This window comes from Populus nigra, chromosome 13, assembly GCF_951802175.1.
Source record: "Populus nigra chromosome 13, ddPopNigr1.1, whole genome shotgun sequence".
Lineage (NCBI taxonomy): Eukaryota > Viridiplantae > Streptophyta > Magnoliopsida > Malpighiales > Salicaceae > Populus > Populus nigra.
Window position 1 is genome coordinate 15,366,395 of NC_084864.1, and position 21,281 is coordinate 15,387,675.

Consider the following 21,281-nt stretch of genomic DNA (forward strand, 5'->3'; position numbering starts at 1 on the left):
ATAAAACTACAAAACTTAACTATTAAACAATTCGATATTGAATGACGGAAACTGAAAAAAATAATAAAATAATAAAAAAAATTTGAATTAAATCAGATTAACCTGCTAGCCCCGTGACCATAAACATAGGATTTATATAGCTTTATAGAAAGAAAAGTGAAAAAAAAAATGAAAATCAATTCCTAAAAAATTAAATGTTGAAGAAAAAAATAAAAAAAATTTAAAATTTAAAAAGAATATAAAAATAGAACAAAGTCATGAGACCATGACCAACCACATAGAAGGCAAATAATAAAACAATGAATAAAAATTCTCAATAAAAAAATAATCGCGATGAAAGTAAAAAATTAACTTTAAAAAATAAATAAAAAAAATCTGAGTTAACCCAATTTAACTCACTATTCTTGTGAATTTAGGTATAGAATTGAGATAACCCCACATAAAAAAAAGTGAGAGAACATGATTTCTTTAAACCAAGTCAAGATAGATAAACATGTCAAATTTATAAACCGCTTAAAATACTCCATAAAATTTGATAACATAATTTCCTTCTCAAAACTATTTTTTTTGCTATTTAATAAGAAAATAAATAATAAAAAAAATTAAGTCAAATCAAAATAAAAAAAATTACCCAGCTAAACCCATAAACAAGAGATGAATATGTAGAGAAATAAAATCCTTTATATGCTGTCCTCGATGGTGCAATTCAAAGGTTGATGAAATAGGTTTTTTACATAAATATTAAGAAAAAACTAAAAGAAGTGGATTTTTATTTTTATTTTTTATTTTTTTTAAATATTATCTTTTAAAATTGAATTGATTAGGAATTAAGGTTTTTTTTAAAATGTTTTTTTTCCTTGAAGATCATGTGATCGACTTTTTATATAAAATTTATTAAGTATTTTTTTATTATATAATAAAATAAAACTAAATTAGTAGATTAGTTGGACTATGACATGGATAATAATTTTTTTTTTTTAAAAAAAATACTTAACCAGTGTCTAAATATTTTTTGGTATGTTAAAAAATATTGGATTGGTTTACAACGTAACACTACGGGAGATTAATTTACTGATAAAATATATTAAATGTAAAATGTTTAATTGGAACATATTTCTGGCAAGAAGAAATACCCAATGATAAAAGAAAAGGTTAAGTTTGACCGCAATATAAAATATTAGTAATTATATGTTATCTTCTTAAAGAGACTAAAGTTTATTTTAACTAAAATCTAAAAAAAGTTGGATAAATTCATTTTTTTTTCCTTACTATAAAAAAAAACTTTTTTTTGAGATTCCCAATCTAATCTCAAAAACGTCGAAAGACAAAATCCCCAGTCAGCCAACGAACCACTTATGCATATCTTTCCACCATGCCTTCACCACCAGAACCACCACAGCACCGCCACAACCACCTCTCTAACTTCCTCAACTCAACCACCAAAACCCTCTTTTCTATTCTCTCTCCGCCCAACATCCTACCTTTAGCACCACCCCAACCCAAAATTTGCATATCTTTCCACCTCCCCAACGCCCCCCTCCCACTCACTCAATCAACTCTCTCTCTCTTGGAGTCAACTCAGCTTGACTCATTATCCCCTTCAAAATCATCATCAGCCTCTGTCAAGGACATATCTTCTGCTGAGTCTAATTCTGGGTTTCCATCAGCAGTCAGGATTGGAAGGCTTAATCCTAATGGAAATGGTGGTGGGCCTGCTTTTGTGGGGCAGGTCTTTAGCATGTGTGATCTTTCAGGGACTGGTCTCATGGCTGTTTCTACTCATTTTGATGTTCCCTTCATTTCCAAAAGGTCTCTCCTTTCTTCTTTTCACACTGTTTTTGGACTGCTATCTCCTTTTTAGCTTAGCTGATTGAATTCTTTTAACCTGGTTTGCATTTCTTTTTATCTTGGACTGGATAATTTGGATGAATTTGAACATGCCCACTTGAGAAGTTCCAGGCTTGAGTTGTTATAGTAATTTACCAAGCCGAGGAGTATAGTACTTGCATTAAAATTAGGTTGAATTGGACCTGGCTGGTGTAAATGACGAATTTTTCGTTATGTTTATGGTCTAGTAGAACTCTGTCCATGCTAGCTTAGGTTAGAATAGCTGGTCCGAAGCCTGGATAAAGGAGGCGGGTTGTTGTAGGTTGACTGCCATTGAAAAAACGTGACATTTCTATGGTATGGATCCTTTTCATATGAATGGTGCAAGAGGATTTGTATAGCTGATGCCTAACTACTTTGGGATTGAGGTTTGGTTGTTATTTTTTATAGTCTGGTAGTTTTCAGAAACATGGTTATCGAGAAACCAAATTGGATGTTGGATTCGAGGTTTTTAATGAAACGACCAAATTTTAACTTGGTTTGTCAATTTTTTTTGTTAGTAAATTGTAGAATGATAAATTGTTGATCAGATGATACGTGTGTTTGGTGTTAGCTTGGTGCTAGCTTTCGCTCTTTCTTTCTTGAAATAAGGTCAGTTTTGCAAGATTCGGTTTGTGCTTCTATACGATATTTGATTGCTATTCTTTGCTTTTCAGGACACCAGAGTGGCTTAAGAAGATATTTGCAACGGTTACCAAGGGCGAGAGGAATGGTCCTGTTTTCCGTTTCTTCATGGATTTAGGCGATGCTGGTATGGTTGAAATTTTCTTTATAACCTCATATCTTTTGGTGGTTTGGGAAGATTAAAAAATTTATTGCTGATTTTTTGGGAACAACCTTTTTTCCTGTGTGGAATTGAATAGAAATGAAAACCCAAGAATTCACCGTAACTATAGATTTTAATCTTTGTCAGAGCCATTAGTGCTTGTATGAGCATAAGCTGCATGCAGAAATAAGGGCTTGTTTAATTTAATTCACAAAAGTCTTCTTGCATTGTGATTCAAGATACTTTTCTGCATGTTATTGTCCTTTTTGTTTCGTGGTCTTTGTAAATACTATCATTCAGTATGCTGATATTATTTTTGCCAACGATAAGTAATTTGCATGCTGAATTGCTCTGTATTTCTAGTTGCATATGTTAAACGGCTGAATATTCCAAGTGGTGTGGTGGGCGCTTGTCGTCTTGACTTAGCATATGAACACTTCAAGGTATGCTACTCACTTAGTTAGATGGATAGTCTTTATGTTTTATTAGGTATTTAGCAAGTTGTAATATCACATTTGAAACAGTTTATATCTTTCCTTTCTTTTTTTATTCCTCTATAGATTCATGCAGTAATTCACACTATAGATTCATGCATGTTTTGTTTTTGAAGTTTATTGTAGTCCACAATTTCTTCACTTGCTCTGAGGTGTTTCGTGATGTTATTACTTGCTATCCTTTTGCTGCAAACTTATTAACTTGTGATGCTCTGATTCTATAAGATTTTAAGTGTTACAGAAGTTTATGGGTGCTGTTCAAGTGTAGATAGTCTAGCAACAGGTTAACTTGTGATGCTCTGCTTCTATAACATTTAAAGTGTTTCCTTTTCCCTGCTGTGATTTGATTGAACATGCATGCGGGTTTTAGTACTGCCTTTCACATGCAGCCAATCCAAATAGCTAGGATGTGGTTTCTACTGATTTATATAGTTCTTTCCAAAAGGTTTGATGCAATTATTAGTTTTGTATTGCAAAACTTGCGCACACTTATTTTGCTACACAAATCCAAATTCCTTGATCCTATTCGTATCTATAATTTCATCTCATTGTCTGGACTATTACTATAACATATTTTATTTTGCTTTGTATTATGCAGGAGAAACCTCACTTGTTTCAGTTTGTTCCAAATGAGAAACAGGTACCATATTATCAGATCATGTGGTATTCACAAATTAGTAGCTGTTGTGATATATTCATAATCCTGTTTTTATCTGATGTATCCTCTCACAGGTCAAGGCAGCCAACCAACTTCTGAAGTCCATTCCACATGGTGATGGGAGCAGGAGGGTTGATGGAGTTCCTGTTTTCAGTGCTCAAAACTTAGATATTGCAATAGCTACTACAGACGGGATTAAGTGGTGTGTATTGATTCCCTTGTACAATCAAAGAATTTTATATTGAAATCATGTATTACCTGAATTTGTTGGATCTTCTCTCCAAATGGAGATTGCATGGATGTGAATGTTGTGGTTAGTTTAATCTTTTTCATCTTTTATTTTGGGATGTCAAGCTTTATTAGTTGCCTCCTCTGCATGTATCTGCAATTCTTGTTTGTCTTAATGTTCAATATAAAACAATAGGAGAATCATAATCACAGGATGCTTATCTTAGTTTTTCACAAATGACTGTCTCATCATTGCATTCTCATTTGTGTAAACTCGCTGTTTATTTTTCATACATCTGAAGGGATATTCAAGCTTTCACTTTCTGTTAATCAGGTATACTCCATACTTCTTTGATAAAAACATGCTGGATAACATTCTTGAGGAGTCTGTTGATCAGCATTTTCATGCTTTAATTCAAACACGGCACATGCAACGCCGACGTGATGTGATTGATGATAATGTTGCTGCAGAAGTGATTGAAGAAATGGGGGACAGCCTATTGGAGCCACCAGAGGTACTAACTTTAGTCAAGCATCTGTGATGCTCTGTCTAGTCATAAAGCCAGTGAAACAACAGATTCACGTGGAGAATTGAAAAATATCTGCTTTATGTGTGATTTGGGTTTAACATATGTGAGTATATGTTGTTTTTTTTTTCCTTTTTCCTTTTCTTTTGACAGTTGTTTTGGTTGATAGGTTCAGGAAGTGCTAGATGAGATGGGGCATCCTGCAATACCTTTGAGTGTCATTTCGAAGGCTGCAGAAATTCAGCTTCTTTATGCTGTTGACAAAGTTCTTCTTGGTAATAGGTGGTTGAGAAAAGCCACTGGCATTCAGCCAAAATTTCCGTACTTGGTTGATTCATTTGAAAGAAGGTATTCCCATTCTTTTTATCCTTGTCTCATATGTGTTCTGCTTGCAGTGTATCATATCTTTATTTCCAACTCCTTGAACCCAAATCTTATCTTTTCATGACAAATGAATTTGATGGAAATGGATTTATTAACCTTTGTGCCCCAGCCCTTGATCAGAAAAAGCTGCCTGCCCTATGACCCACAACCTATCAATTACACCTTGCTCAACAGAATTGTAAATTTGCAATGCCTGTATATGAAGCTGATTAGGTAACCTTGGTATTTCTTCTGTTGTGTTCCTTTGTGTGCACATGTGGATTCTTGCAGATCTCCATAATTCTGCTTTCTGACAGGCTTGATCTTAGGATCAAATATCATGTAGAAGCAGATTTTGGGTTTTGGGCACATGTGAACGGGAACTTTTCATCTTTCACCATCTTTTAACTGGCATGATTTGTTGTGTAGTGAAGATGAAATGTTCATTGAAAGAGTTATGGCTAGTGGATAAAACTTATTCGTGGGTGTGGAGATCAGTATGATTGATTTTAAAAGTTCAGCGGTGAATAATAGCCCATCAAATCTCTTGACCTGACTTTGTACCTAGTGTTCAGAATAAATTTATGTTGAGTGAATTGGAATTTACTCTTTGAACATTGAAGGGTTTCTGAATGCGGATGCAATTCTTGAAGTTAAACAACACACTGAAAGAAGAAAGAAAGAAATGAGTCATTGGAATTATGTTCTCTATATGAAATGGGACAGACTAGTCTTTGTTTATTGCATGCTCCGAAGGAAGGTGTAAGGTGAACAGGCATGTTGTTGGTTTATGTGATCCAAAGTTTGGGAATTAATAATTACTTTTTTTTTTATCTGTTCTCTTTTATTCTCTGAAACTGAATTGGGGGTTCTTTTCTTGATTTGCTTTTCTGTGGAAATCCCAATGCTGAATTTAATATAGCCAGAGCAACAACATGTTCACTTTGCTGCAGGAGTGCATCTTCTTTACGAAGAGCGTTAGAATCAACCAGCTGTCTTGCCAACAGTAAAATAGATGATAGCACTTCAGAACATAAATTAAAAGACAATGTTCAAACAGATCATGAACAGAGAAAAGATCTGCGGTTGCCATTTGGAGATTGGTTTAGTCATCCATGGTTGAAAAAACACAGCAAATCGGAACGGGAATCAGACACAAGGTGCCACATATGATGATCCATGCGATGCTAACACATGCATTATTTATGGTCCTCTCACACTTGTCACGTTCTCCTCTTTTGCAGAAAGGAAGGCTTATCAAAGGATTGCTTAAAATGGAAGTCAGAGTCTAATCCTTTTCTTCCGAAGGTGACGATGGTTGGTGTCTCAACTGGAGATGCAGGACAATTGAGCAAATCCAGTTTGAAGAAGACTATGGAGGATCTGACAAAAGAGCTGGAGCAAACAGATGAGGCAAATGACAGTTTTATTAGCAATAGTAGTAGTGAGTTCAAAGCTAACGATAGGGATCCACTATTTGTTGCAAATGTGGGCGATTACTATTCAGGCATGGCAAAGACAGGCATCTCTCGATGAGTCCGTGGAGAAAACAACTGAAGTGCCGCCCAAAACAAAAAAAAAAAAGAAGGGGTTCTTTGGCATGAGTTTTTTTTTTTTGTTTTTTAACCAAAGTGAAAGATAGATGTAAATTGTAAAGTTGATAGTGCACTGTATAACAGGTCATATGTCGGCTAGCTTCTTACAGAGTCTATTATTACTGGTGCATCTTGTTTTGAAGTCCTAATGTTGTAAAAAGTTAATTGTGTAATTTGATACAGCATCTGACAGATGAGCTGATTTTGTCACGTGGCTTGAATTTCGAGACATCAAAGGTTTTTGTATTTGATTTGGTGTGTTTTTAGTTAAGATTGATTTTGTATTTATATATGTTTAGTTGAAATTGAGGTTGATTAAAAAATAATTTAATATGTTTTGTTAAAAGAATGTCATTTAAATTGAGGTTGTGTGTGTGTGTGTGTATTTTGAAGGTTTTTAATTTAAATATTATAGATTTAAGTACTGTTATTACATTATGAAATAAATAATATTTATATTAAATGTTTTTTATTGTTCCATTAAACTATCTATAATTTCATCACATATGAAATTCATTCGATAAGGACTATAGTTTTTTTGGTTTCTTAAGCGCGCAACAACATCAAGTAAAATATCATCAGGAATAAAATTGGAATTGTGATTAAATTTTATAAATGCTATGTCATTGAACGATCCGGTTTAATGCATTTAGCTTTGGATAGGATTCAGTCCTACCAAAACAGTGAAGAATAACTCCACTATTCACGTGAACACTGGAATCACTCTCCATGTGAATAGTGGAGTTTTACTATCCACTATTCACTTAAGTAAACAGTAAAGATTGAATTATTTTTCATTGTCCGTGGAATGCGGGGAAGTAACTCTCAGTTGCTTTCTGCAAACCAGTGATTTAAATAAATTTTGTATGGGCTACACTTGAACAGTAAAATATGTTTTAGTATTATCAAACATTTAATATGTACGGTTTACTTTAAAAGTAAAAGCTGACGTGTAAACAAATGGATTGTTGAGTTTCCCTTATTCCGTCATGTAATCTTAGTGTTAGTCAGAATTAGCATTGGATGAAAACGAAGTGACTGTCAGCCTCAGCCAAGTGTTTTGTCTGGCTTCAAGTTTGTGCCATTTGTGTTAGAAGCTGTAGAAGTTGAAGTGGCTGCAATGAGTTGAGAGAACAGGATTTCTGAGAAAGGTTCAAGCAAGATCTGAATTACTTGATCCATAGCAATCTTGCATTTGGTGAGCATATGGGATTGGACAAAGCTTATCTCATGGAGGAAGACGGGACAGAAATCTGAACATGAAATAGACCTGTGCTTAGCCCCCCCTCATTTGTGATTTGTGACCATGAGATAAGCTTATCCCAAGCTTATCAACTTGAGAACAAAAACAAGTTGATTAAATGAACCTAAACAAGCATTATCACGAAGATCTTTTACTTGTTATTCATCTGTGATTTGTGACCACCAGAAAGCTTCCATTCCATTTCTGGTAACAAGATTCATAATGGCAAATGACAAGGAGTAGACAGAGACCAAGCCTAAGAATGCTGTTCACTACTTAAGAATGGAAAGTGAGGAGAATTATTGGATTTGATAGAACAAAACAAGCAAAAAAAGTGGTGGTAGGGGCTGGAAGTCGCTTATGGATCGATGTCTTTGCCTTTGGGACAACAATGCTATCTCTTCACATATCACCATCGAAACAGCCAGACCCATGATCGAACACTGCTTTCACAAGCTTGCCAAACCCACCTCTCAAGACTCGTTAAAAAAACATGTAATGCATTTCTTGCACGATCCCACAACGACAGTAGCTATCATTTCATTAAATCCTTGCATGATCCCACAACAACAGTAACTATCCTTTCATCAAATCCTATCTTATCTTCCAGGCTCCATAAAGACATAAAATTTATGTCTAAACATCTCAGCTAACTGAAGAAGACAAGTAGGGAGGTTATTGGTCAGAAGAGTATGATCTTGTCTAGCGATGACATCATGTTGGCAAGCAAACTAAGATGTAGCAACTTTCCGAGTCAATTTGGACGGTTTGATGAGGGCTCCCTCAATTCAAATTGATGTACTTTCAGACAAGTTTAAAGTGAGTTAGTTTCCACAATTAAATGATGTAAACATGTTTGGTGAGTGCACATAAGTGTATGGGATGACACTAATCTATATTTTTTGAGTACCACAATCGCCTCGAAATGTTTTCAAAAAGGTGAAATTTCATTCTTATATTTCTACTTCTTCCAATTAGACACTTCTAAAAAGTTTATTTATATTCTTTGTTCCAATCTCTTTTACCTTTGTTTTTGTTTCTAAAAGACACCCTAGCTACTACCTCCATTCTTTTCGATCGCTTTAACTTATCATAAATACATTTATAGTTATTAAACTCAATTTAAATTAACTTAACACAAAACTCAAATCACATGATGGATGAATTTAACACCGAAGTATCTATATATTTAGCAAGAGAGGGAAGGTTTTATATATATATATATATATAGAAATCTTTTTTTTTCTAGGAAACAAAAACCAATGAAGCAAGCGAAAAGACACCAAAGAAACTATCAATCAAAGATCCTAATTCCTTTAATCAAGAATTTTGGACCTCACCTCCTTAACGAAAGTGCATGGAATTGTTTGCATCATAGGATCGAGGTAGTGGTGGTCCCAAAATTACATGTATGATTTGTGAACCTCAGCCTCCTTTAAAAGTACCTAACTTTGCTAACCCCTTTAATGTTTTGGCATCATCATCAAAAGAATTCTATGCTAAGTATTCTACTCAACGTACAGTAGTCTACTACTTCCTTCTTTCACAATCATAGTTGTCAATTACAATATTATTCTAGACGTCATTCAAACAAAAAAAATAAAAAAATAATAAGTTTTTTTTTGTGTTTGGAGTTAAGTTATTAAATTTACCCCAAAAAAAATCAAAATCACGAATCAAGAGGATTAAATAAAAAAATATCAATTTAATAAAAAAATTAATGAATATTTTGATACTTCAACTAAGTCAATCCAGGTTCTTTATTGGGTTGAATTAGATTAATTAATTTTTTTTTATTTTTTTTATATTCTTAATTATTGTAGGACTCGAATGGATTTCCAAGATTATTTTAAGTTTTATAGCTATAATTATAAATTTTTTCTTTTGGTTTCAAATTTAGAAGTGTTCACATTTTGGTAGACAAAAGTTTCTGCTTGGCTTCTCAAGTTGTTTTTCCTCCCCCTTAAAAAAAAGGAGGAGAAATTAAGAGTATATTTATGTACGAACTTCTCCCTTCTAGAAGCATATATTCTCCATTCCCTTTTCCTTCTAATGATATTCTCTTGTTTCTTATTCTTTTTCGAATAACAATGTTTTTTTTTTTAACCGTGAGTTGTTTTATAATCATTTGCTTTCTTTATTATTATTTATTTCTTTAATGTTATTTTGTGTTCACATTTAAAAGCAAGCCATGAAAAATGAATTTTTATAAATATATCAATTTGAGCAAATATTATAATATATGCTTAGTTATTCATTAACTTTTAAGGTTTAAACCTCAGACAAGTTATAGAAAGAATTCTCATGAATTTTTTAATCTTGACATGGATAATATGCCTTCGATATACCGAAGAGGGATTTAATATTTCTACATAAAGTTTGAAAATATTCTTGATTGTAAAAAAATATTTAGTTTAAATTATTAGGTGAGATTTCATGATATAATTTATATTATTCTCTAACACACCTTCTCAAATAAAAGCTATTTGGACTTGAAACTTACACAGACCCATATTAACTTATGCTTAATTTTTATCAGGGAATGATGAGATTCGAACTCGAGATCACTTGGTTATGAAAACTCTGATACCAAGTCAAAGAATTATCTCAATTCAATATCTTAAACTTTTAGATAAGATTCCAGAATATAATATATATTATTTTCTAATAATTTTATCATTTTATTTCCACATCGAGCTATATAAAATAGAATCCCATCGACTTTTTCACCATTTCATTTTCAATTTTTACCATTTCAAAAATAAAATCTACAGAAGTATGAGACAGATCAGCAAAAGATGAACATGTACTCTCTTCCATGAATACCCTAGTGTTCTAGCCACACCATATATCCCATTGACTTTTTGTTCATCCACATACGGGGACCCTTTGTTTTCTTCTCCCCGTCCATGAACAAAAACAAAAAAAAAACATTTAGAATAGATTTCAAGAACTTCCAAAGAAATACGATCATGCAAAATCAATTCTAAGCACCTTGAAAGGAGATAATTTGCCCCCGGCGGCCAACCAAGTCGAGGTGGGGTTTCACCGGCGAGCTTCTTGCCATTCAAGTCTAACCAAACCAAGCTGCTGCAATTTCCTATATTGTCGGTATCTCTCCACTTGAACTACTGTTCACTTGCTGCTCCAGATTCTTGAGGCTTTCAGGACAGTACGAAGAGATTAAATATAAAAAAAACAAAGATCTTGCTTTAGATTTGATGTTTTCGTGTGACTATAACGTGTCAAGACAGAGATTAAAGAGAGAAATCATATTTTTTAAAGAAAGAAAGGAAACGAGATTTATAAGAAGATTTTACAAATTTACATTTATTATATATACGATGATAAAAATATTTTTTTTATCTAGTTTAATTTTTTCAACTAACTATGGAGAAAAACTATAATTTTAAAAATTTTATATGAATAAAAAAAACAAATCAAAGTATATAAGTTTTTTTTATATAATTATCCCTACCTTTTATCTTCAAATAAATGAAAAATAATATGAGTTATTAGATGGAAGAGAAAAATTAAAGTTATGTGGCCCATGGTCATTGGCACCTACATTTTCCAAGGAAAAAAATAATCTCATACCCCCCTCCGTTGCAACCTAACTTAATTAATTGGGTGTTTATATCTCGTGGTTAAACCTATTTTTTTTAAAGTGTTTTATACCTTAAAAAATATTAAATTAATACTATTTTATTTATTTTTAAATACTGATATATTTTTTAAAAATATATCATTTTAATATATTTCTGATTAAAAATACTTTAAAAAACATTTTATATTACATTATCAAACATAAATAATAAAAAATGTACAAATACTTTGGCAAAATTAGATTTGATTTGGAAAAAATAAGGCAGCCCTAACTTGTGGACATATCATAGGACTCACTCCTTCCCTCAAGATTCGTTATGGACCATGCAATATCATTAATTTTGGCCTCTAGAAAGGGGTAATTCTTCTCTCAATACACATAATCCCGCTAGGGATTAGCCTAATTAATCATCCTTAATGATTTTCTTGAAAATATAATATTATTTTTCCTTTTTTTACCATGTGAATGGAAAACGAGTTCCAAATAGTTTTTTTTTTAATGTTTAATTTAATTATTTGATATTTTAATTTATTAAAAAATAATATAAACAATAACTTGAAACTTTTGAGTTAAGTTGATCTTTTAATTTAATATTATATAAAAGTTTTAATAACTAAATAATCATAAATTTAAATATCAAAATAATTTTAATAAAAATATATTAAAAATTAATATAAATTATATTTTAAAATCTCATTATTTATCTAAGAATATTCTATGAATAAAAAAATATTTTTCAACTTCAATCAAAACTTAAACCTTTTTTTTTTTTTTGGTTAACAAAACCATGTAAAATGCTGACCAATTTACTCTAACCCTACCTCACAAAATCACCCACCGTTAAAAAAGCAAAGATTCCCACGTAAGGAAAGCATCAATCAATAAAAATAACAACGAACCAAATCATATATTTTTTAACGGCTCAAGATTCTTCACCAAAAGACAGGTATATAAGCCAGGTCACATGAGAACATTTCTTTTTCCACACAAGTGTGTATTGCATGTCTCTTCGGTGGAGGATATGGAGCCCACACAATCAAGATGATCTCCATCCACGTAAATGTTGATCGTGCGGTCAATATTCGTTTCATCATTACAACCGTGGGATCCAGTATCTACCATTGTCCAGGATTGATTTTCGAAAAGAGAGACCACGCTTGTTTAGTGGGACATGTGGACCCAATACCTCTCTAGTGACGATGGGTTGGACGAAGGATCCTCGTAAAATTTGAAATTATGGTTTAAAATATATTTTTAAATTTATTAAAATAATATTTTATTTTTATATTTTTTTTTATCAGCACATTTAAATAATAAAAAATTAAAAAAATATTAATTTAAAACTTTAAAACAAATTTTAAGAATTTAAAAAAGTATGATACTATGAAACTCCCAAACAATATTTTAGTCAATCAAATTACTCATTTGAATTAACCTAATTTTTAATTTTTTTAAAAATTATCTTTTTAAATTTTTTATTGCACCTCGTAAAAATCACATCCCGGTAAAGAATTTTGTTTATTCAATCAATAATCTTATTTTTTCTTTATCATATTTTAAAATCAATATTATATGCTATTTAAAAATATAAAATTATAACATTAAATATATTAGTGATTTATACTAAGTAGTAAATTAATATTAATTAATATGGTTGTATATATTTATCATTTAATATATTTTTTTACATAGTGTTTAATTATATACTTATTATTTGTTAAATAATTTTATATCATATATTTTAAAAGAAAATATATCAATAAACTAACTTACATCATGTAATTCTTGGTACTTCATATAGAAATATTTTATAAAAATACTAAAGGACACTAATATACGGTGACATGTTCTCAATTAATCATCATCATCATTATTATATATTTAAAATTATAAATTAAAATTTAATCATAAAGAAAATCTAGAAATCAACTTAGATTAATTTTTACAAGGATTGCAATATAATGTAATTATTATTATTCAAAACTAAAGAGAATAGATTTTATTATTTATTTAGCAGAATTTATATAATTAAGTTTGTTTTATAGGATTTGTGATAATTATATATATTAACAAAATTAAAAAAAAATAGGCCGGTAATGGGTTAGGGGAACCCTTTACTCACACCCGCATCTGATTTGAGTTAAATTGAATTGATTTCTTACTTGACTTGTTTTGATTAGAATCAAAACAAGTAAAAAAATCTCATTCAACCGAGTTGAGTGGTGTTATGTACCTCTTTATTTATCGGTGGGATCAAATTGCTACAATCGAGAAGCTATGACGGTAACATTGTGATAATTAAAAAAAGAAGAAGCTAAAACCCACTAGTGTTTCACTTTGCACTTAGACTCATTAAAGTGTGGATTAGAATAGTAAAATGATCATTTTGTCATTCTCAAATAAAATTATTGAGGGCAAAATGATCTTTTTCATCGATCCTGTTATCATTAACATATTGATTAAGGATAAATTAGTCTTTTTATATTCTGAGTGCATAGTAAAATGACTTAAGGGGTGTTTGGAAGTGTGATAGCGGTTACAGTTCAAAGTGTTTTTCGCTTGAAAATGCATCAAAATAATATTTTTTTTAAAAAATAATTTTGATATCAGCATATCAAAACGATATGAAAACATATATAAAAAAATAATTTTAAGCAAAAAAATAAAAATAATTTTTTTAAAAATATGGTTTCAACCGCGTTCCCAAACACTGCCTTAAATACTCTTAAAAGCAAAAAATAAATAAATTCAAAACTAGGGTTTATGGGCTTTATGGTCCTTGAATACTTCAAATGCATAATAAAATGACGACATTGCCATTAAAAGAAAAAAACTAAATTCCAGGGGCTTTTTTGTATTTTCATCATGAGATTTTAGTTATAATTATTGCGATGAGGGGAAATTTAAGACTTTTAACAAATATAAATATAATTAAAAAATAAAAAGTTGTTGGTGCATACCACGTGCGGGGTTAATGAGTGCAAGACGCTTGTGCTTTCGAGGAAGCGTGCATGACACCTCCTGGTAGTCACACGTTGTCTTCTGCAACAACGTTGAAAATGACGCGTCGTTCTCTTCCCGACGATAAAACTTGTGCTTGGCGGAGCAACAATTGGGCTCCAATAGTTTTTTGTTTCCTCCTTCTTTTCTCTCATCACCTCAAATTTCATGTCATCTCTTTCAAAATCAAATGTGTCCATTAGTTTGTGTTTGTATCAATTTTGATTTTTATTCTTTTGATTACTATTTGCTTTGCTTTTATTGGTTTTGAAGTTGATTTGTTTTCAATTCCGCCCCTAAGAATCTTATTTCATTTATTTTTTGTATCCAACTTTGGTACTTATTCTTTTGATTGTTATTTTTTCATCATTTTCTTGATTTGTTTTTCAATTTTGTCTCTTAATATTTTATCTTATTTAATTCTTGCATCCATTTTGATTCCCATTCTTTTGATTGCTAGTTTTTTTTTGTCATTTTCTTTTTTTTTTCAATTTAGTCCCTCATTATTTTTTTTTCATTTAGTTTTATACCAGATTTGATCCCCATTGTTTCTATTGCTATTTATTTTGTTTTTTTAATTTTGATGATTATAAATTTTGCTTCATGATTTTTTTATATTTACCTTTTATGGGGTAATTCTAATTTTATGATTCGAATCACTGGTTTAGAAGATTATCCTGATTTAACATTCATTTTTTTAGGTTCTTTTTAAAATTTAGTTTTTTTTTTTATCAATTTTATCTTTCAATATTAAGTTATGGGGCCTTAAGCTTCATTATTGTTTTTGGTTTTCCTTATGTGAGGTTTTCCCGATCTCATATCCTAGATCAAGGTTTAGCCGAGTAAACTCAAGTTGACCCGAGTTTTTTCTTTTGATATTTTTTTAATTGATTTTATTTTCAATTTTATCATTTGAAATTAGGTTATTAGGCCTTGAGAGCTCTGTGATTTTTTTTTTCTTTCCTTTTAGTGGGGTTATCCAAATCTCATATCTAAGATCGTGGGATAGTAAAGTTAAATTAGGTTGACTCAATTGTTTTCTAGATGTTTTTTTCATTGATGTTTTTTTTTCTAGTTTCACCTTTCATTTTTTGATTTGCTTGAGAGTTGACCTCCATTGTTTTATTCAATTTTTTCTATATAAGTTTATCCTAGTCTCATGGTCGGGTCATAAATTTGGTATGCTGACTTGAAGTAGTTTTTTTATCCTTTATTAAAATTGATTTTATTTTCAATTTGTCCTTTAAGATTTCATTTACTGGTAACTATGAGGTAACATATTTTTATTTTTATTTTTTTGTGAGTTTATCACATTCTCATTCAATTTTTTGCTTTGTTATTAGATGAGATTGTTAAGTTCTTTTCATATTATCGACAAGTGTTTATTTGTTTTTAAATGGTCATTTGTGTTTTTTCTTGGGATTTTCTTTATTTTCTTTTGCTTTTTTTTTAATCATGTTATTAAATTAACAAAGATTATTGAACTCATTCGAATCAATGATCTGATTTCCAGACTCTTCCAACTATTTTAAAAATGTTACATTGCCTGGATTTTTTTTACATGTTAGAAATAATTTGATCTGATTCGTTGCATAGTGCAACCTACCTATCTAGTTAATTCTCTAGACACTTACAATATATCATATAGGATTTTCTTGGCACAAAGGTAATTCATCTATAATTTCTTCATTTGAAATGTTATTGAATAATATTTTTAAAACTACATCATTGGCCCATTCTTTGCCATGGGTTAGATTAAGATTTTTTAATATAAAAAATATTTAGGTATTGCTAACGTGTTTTCTAGTAGAAAAATTTTAAATCGTGTGGGAGTTGATTCGATATGACCCAATGAACTTGACGAGTTAAAAGATATTCCAGATAACCGTTAAAAATAAAGTTTGAATAAAGAAAATTTCAAGACAACGTCGTCTTTTTTTTTAAAAATAATTGAGATAAAAACATATTGAATTGATGTAGGTTGACCTCTCAAATCCATGACTCGACTCGTAGGATCAAGATAACCCTATAGAAAAAAAATCAAAATAAATTATAAAACTCAATTCCCAATCAACCCAATATTAAAGGATGAAATTGAAAAAAAAAATCAATTAAAAAAGATAAAAAAATAAACAACTTGAGTCAACCTGAGTTAATTTGCCAAACCTGTAACCCGTGTTATATAACTAGGATAACTCCATATAAAAAAATTAAAATAAATTATGAAGCTTAATTCCCAATTAACATAATGTTGAATGATAAAATTGAAAAAAATCAAATAAAAGACATAAGAAATTTCCCAATTTAACCTGTCAACTCGGTAACCCAAATAATAAGATCGGGATAACTTCATAGAAAACAAACCAAAAAATACCATGATGTCTAATTCTAAATCAACTAAATATTAAAGGATGAAACTGGAGGAAATAAATTCAACCAAAAAAAGAACAAAAGAACTGAATTTAACCATTCCAAACTCTCAACATGGGTTATGAGATCAAATTAAGCAAACCCATTAAAAGATAAAATTGAAAAAAAAAACTAAACCTTAAGAAAAAAGCAAAAAGCAAAAAGCAAAAAGCAAAAAAAAAAATAATCTGAGTTAATTAGTTAAACTCACGATTTAGATCATGAGACTGAAATAAATAAACCCTTTGAAACATAAAATTGATAAAAAAATAAATCTTAAAAAAAACAAGAAGAAAAAAAAAACAAAGCAATATTCAAGTGATATTACTTTGTGAGAAAATCTAACGATGAATTTCTCTTTTCAATTAATTAATTGATGTTAATTTGGTTCGTAAAATCTCCTTGAAACATCTTAAATAAAGTTGTGAAAGCTCTAGTTACTTTCTAGATTAGGCTAGTGCATGAAAATTAATTGTAGTTATTTATGGAAGGAAAGGCTCAACCTATATGCAAAAATTGACTAAAAATGTAATTTGAGTGGTAACTATATCTACAAACCTTCCTATTAACCTAAAAAGAAAATGCTAAATATAGGAATTATCAATATGCATGTCGTTATTTTTTTCCTTTCCTTTTACTTTTTCTCAATCCTATGAATTTAGGGTGTGCATAAATAAACTAGTATGGAACTTCAACCAACAAGGAATTGATAATAGGTTAAAATAGAAAATATTCCTAGCTAGCAAATTGCACAATGGTTTGATAATTTTTTTTTGTAGATGCAGGAGACTAAATATGAATAATCTACAACAAAACTCAATAAAAAAAAAACTTAAATTAAAAAATAAATAAACTCCTATTTTCATAGGTTTTGACAAGCTTCTAGAAAAGTGCATTTTTGATAAAAAAAAAAAAAGCATCGGTTTTTTTAAACTTTTTTATTATATTTATATCAAAATCATCATTTTCGTTGACGTGAAAAACAATTTCTAACCACATAGATTTTTGTTTTTTTTGGTTTCTCACCATCCTAATAATAGAGTTGGGTGTCCACACCTCATCCTAAAATCTAAATGATTCCTAGGGCATGTCCACTTTATTCTAGCTGCTAGGTGGCTATATAGCCCCCACTCTCATCGGAGATGGATTGTGCCCTAGTTGCTAGACATGACAGGCCATTGAAAACCCAATACCTTCCCCTTTATCCAATCAGAATTCAAGTACTCACCAGCATAGTCTCAAGCAAGTGGGCAATTCTATAAGCATAGGAACCCACCTCCTTCTCTTCCATTGCCATCTTGCTTTGCTCTGTCTGCCCCCCCCCCCCCCCCCCTTTGACATTTTCACAAAGTCAAAGAAAAAGCAAAAACTCCAACACCCACCTCTCTTTGTATAAATAATAATTAACATTTACCAAGTCAAGTGCTCCACCATCATCATTTCCTCTCTCTCCCTCGCAATCCCAAAAGTCAGCGCAGTCCTTTATGCCTTGCATTCGCTCTTTTATTGCCATTGGAATCAGCAAAAACATAGAGGAGGTGGGTTAGCATTTCTAGGTAGATTGAGTCTTCAATGGCAGAGGGTCAGGACTGGGATTTGTATGCAATAGTGAGGAGCTGCACCTCTGCTACTACAAACAGAAACGGTAGCAGCAACACCAGTGAGAATCTTGAGAACCCTTTTGAGTGCTTGGCTTCTTTGACTTTTGATGATGATGATGATCAAGAATTTAACCCTTTTTCTTTCCCAAATCTCGCTGTTCAGCCTACAAACAACGATGGTTTGCAAGAATTGCAAGATTCGTACAAGCCCTTTTTGCCTAGCTACACCGCCAGTGGACTTCAAGGTAATAATGATTATATTCCTAGCTCCTCCTCCATCTCTGATTTTGGGGTCATTTTTAGTGGCCAAAATCCACCACAACTTGCACATCAGCAACAGCAGCAGCTGCAGCAGCAGAATCATTATCACCACCACCATCACCAACAACAACAACAATCTCCACCACCACCATCCACAAGTGTTTCCATCAGCCCCAGGTTCAACAATAGCCAACAGCAACCACAGCATATTGTACAGCAACAACAAAATCAAAGGAGACAATTGCACCAGCTAGTGACTAGCACTTCTTCTATGTTTCCTTTAAGAACTACACAATCTCAGACCCCAAGATCAAGAAAGAAGTAAGCAGATTAATTCTTCATTTCTTGTTAAATGCCTAATTATTACTCATAAATGACAAAACCTTGCAGAATATTTATGCTTAGATTTTCCAACTTTTTTCTTGTTTGACAGAAAAAGTAACCAGAAGAAGCTAGTATTGCATGTAACAGCAGAGAATCTCTCTAATGATGTGTGGGCTTGGAGAAAATATGGTCAAAAACCCATCAAAGGCTCTCCATATCCAAGGTTAAAACTTTATTCCAATTCTCATTTTTTCCTTCTTTTCTTTAAAAATATCTTGATTCTTCTCACTAATCATGGCTAAAATTCGATTCTTTTCTTGCACAGGAACTACTACAGATGCAGCAGCTCAAAAGGGTGTGCAGCAAGAAAGCAAGTGGAGAGGAGCAACACAGATCCAAACATGTTTATTGTTAGCTACACAGGCGATCACACACACCCACGTCCGACTCACCGGAACTCACTTGCCGGTAGTACAAGAAACAAGGTTCAACAAGCAGTTCAAAAGCCTGAAGAAAAAGAATCCGAGCAACCCAATATTTCAGCAGACAAGGGCTTGTGTTCTTCTCCACTTTCAGCTACTAGTTTGTCTCCAAGAACCCCACTTTCAGCTCCCATTGACCATGCTGAGACTGCAGGAAATGATCAAGAAACCAAAATAGAGAATTTGGAAGGTGGGCATGGATTGATGGGAAGTGATGATGATTGTGATAATGACATTAATGATGATTGTGATGATGATCTTTTGATCCCAAATATGGCCTTGAATGAAGATTTCATTAAGGGGTTTCAAGAGCTTGTCGGTGCTAGTGAAGGCGGTGGTGGTGGTTCGAGTAAATAGTCCAGCTTTTTGGAGATATAATCTTTCCTCTTCTAGCTCTGCCACCACAGCGCCACCACAGCTGCCAGAGTCACTGGTGGTGGCTGCTGCTGATGTAGTTGCTGGAAGTTTTTTTTTTTTTTAAGAAATTGGTGTTGTACGAAAAAGGGTAGAAATTGGATTTGATGAAAACTTTTCTTTCCTCACCAAGATTGAAGTAGAAGGAGGTAGAAAGAATCTTTTCCCTCTTCAACTATGGTTCCTTTTTGTCTTTCTAACTTTTTTTTTTTGATAATATTTAAATGAACGTATTTATTTCTGTCTCAGCTACTGCTTAAAGAGAAAAAAAAAAAAATCTTATTATACTTTTTTATTTTAAATTTATAAAAATGTATTCTAAAACAGTTATAAAAATAGATTCATTTTATGTTTTTACTTTTTCAACTAAATATATTTCTATCTCTTTGTATTTATTTACGTGTTTTTATCTTTTTAACTAAATATATTTCTATCTCTTTGTATTTATTCATTATTCTAACCACATCCAAATTAAAAATACAAGTTGATTACAATATTTTGATATATTTAAATTAATGTATTTACAAAATATTAAATATATATCATGATAGTTAAATGTGTGAAATTGAGAAGTATCATAATAACCATTGTAAATGATTTAATTGTCAAATCATAGACCAATTTTTAAATCATAGTGGACCAAATTTTTCTTCCCATTTTCTTTAAAGTCAGTTAATATATACTTTCTATTTTGGAAGTTCTTAACAGGATGATCATCGAAAAAATGTGGATAACCAAGGAATCTGACAACAGTCTCTTGGATTGATAAAGTTTACAATAAACTAGAAATTAACCTTCGATCAGTGAATGAATGTTAAGATTATATTTAGAGCTTAATTCCATAGACTCAACAAAAATGTAAAATAATTTATATATGATGATGTCTATAAAAGCAAGGCTTCGATGACTTTTTCAAGGATTAATGATGCACCATCGAGGAGGATTTTATTTATTTATTTTTTCCAAAAATACATTCATTTGAAAGGTGAATATATGGTAAGAGCACCTCTAAATTTGAAGTCTAGTCTTACTTGTCCTATAATTTAAATAATTTATATGATAATATTTAGTTATTATCTCGGGATATAAAAGAAAAAAACAATAAAAATTAAGGGGACATATGATATGAGATGAATTGGAAACACGTTTATTGACGAGATAGAGATAAGATCAAAATTGAAATAAAAAATTGCAAAGAAGTTCAAATTTATCATATATAAAGCCTGACAAAAATAACGATAACTTAAGATTTGACTGTTGATCAGGTTCATATTTGACAAGATGATTTTATTGGTTGAGTTTCTATAAGGTTGGCTATTCCAATCATTGGATTGTTGGATCACCCAAAATTAGGTCAATAAGTTGCTATATTTTCTATTTTAATTACCTTTCTAGTTGATGTATTAACACATTTTATACTAA

At 31.2% G+C, this 21,281-nt stretch overlaps 2 protein-coding genes across 2 annotated transcripts; both read left to right on the forward strand.

Annotated features, from left to right (window-relative positions):
• The first annotated feature begins 1,288 nt into the window (after nt 1–1,288).
• LOC133671557 (uncharacterized) lies at nt 1,289–6,764 on the forward strand. Its single transcript, XM_062092332.1, has 9 exons — nt 1,289–1,809; nt 2,544–2,638; nt 3,017–3,096; nt 3,746–3,787; nt 3,880–4,007; nt 4,368–4,548; nt 4,730–4,908; nt 5,877–6,083; nt 6,168–6,764. Exons 1-9 carry the CDS (start codon nt 1,373–1,375, stop codon nt 6,457–6,459), a joined length of 1,641 nt encoding a protein of 546 aa, XP_061948316.1. The 5' UTR covers nt 1,289–1,372; the 3' UTR covers nt 6,460–6,764.
• An 11,433-nt stretch (nt 6,765–18,197) lies between these two features.
• LOC133671071 (probable WRKY transcription factor 27) lies at nt 18,198–20,034 on the forward strand. The gene is made up of 3 exons (XM_062091697.1): nt 18,198–18,960; nt 19,073–19,186; nt 19,289–20,034. The coding sequence occupies exons 1-3, from the start codon at nt 18,350–18,352 to the stop codon at nt 19,800–19,802; spliced, it is 1,239 nt and encodes a 412-aa protein (XP_061947681.1). The 5' UTR covers nt 18,198–18,349; the 3' UTR covers nt 19,803–20,034.
• Nucleotides 20,035–21,281: the final 1,247 nt, after the last annotated feature.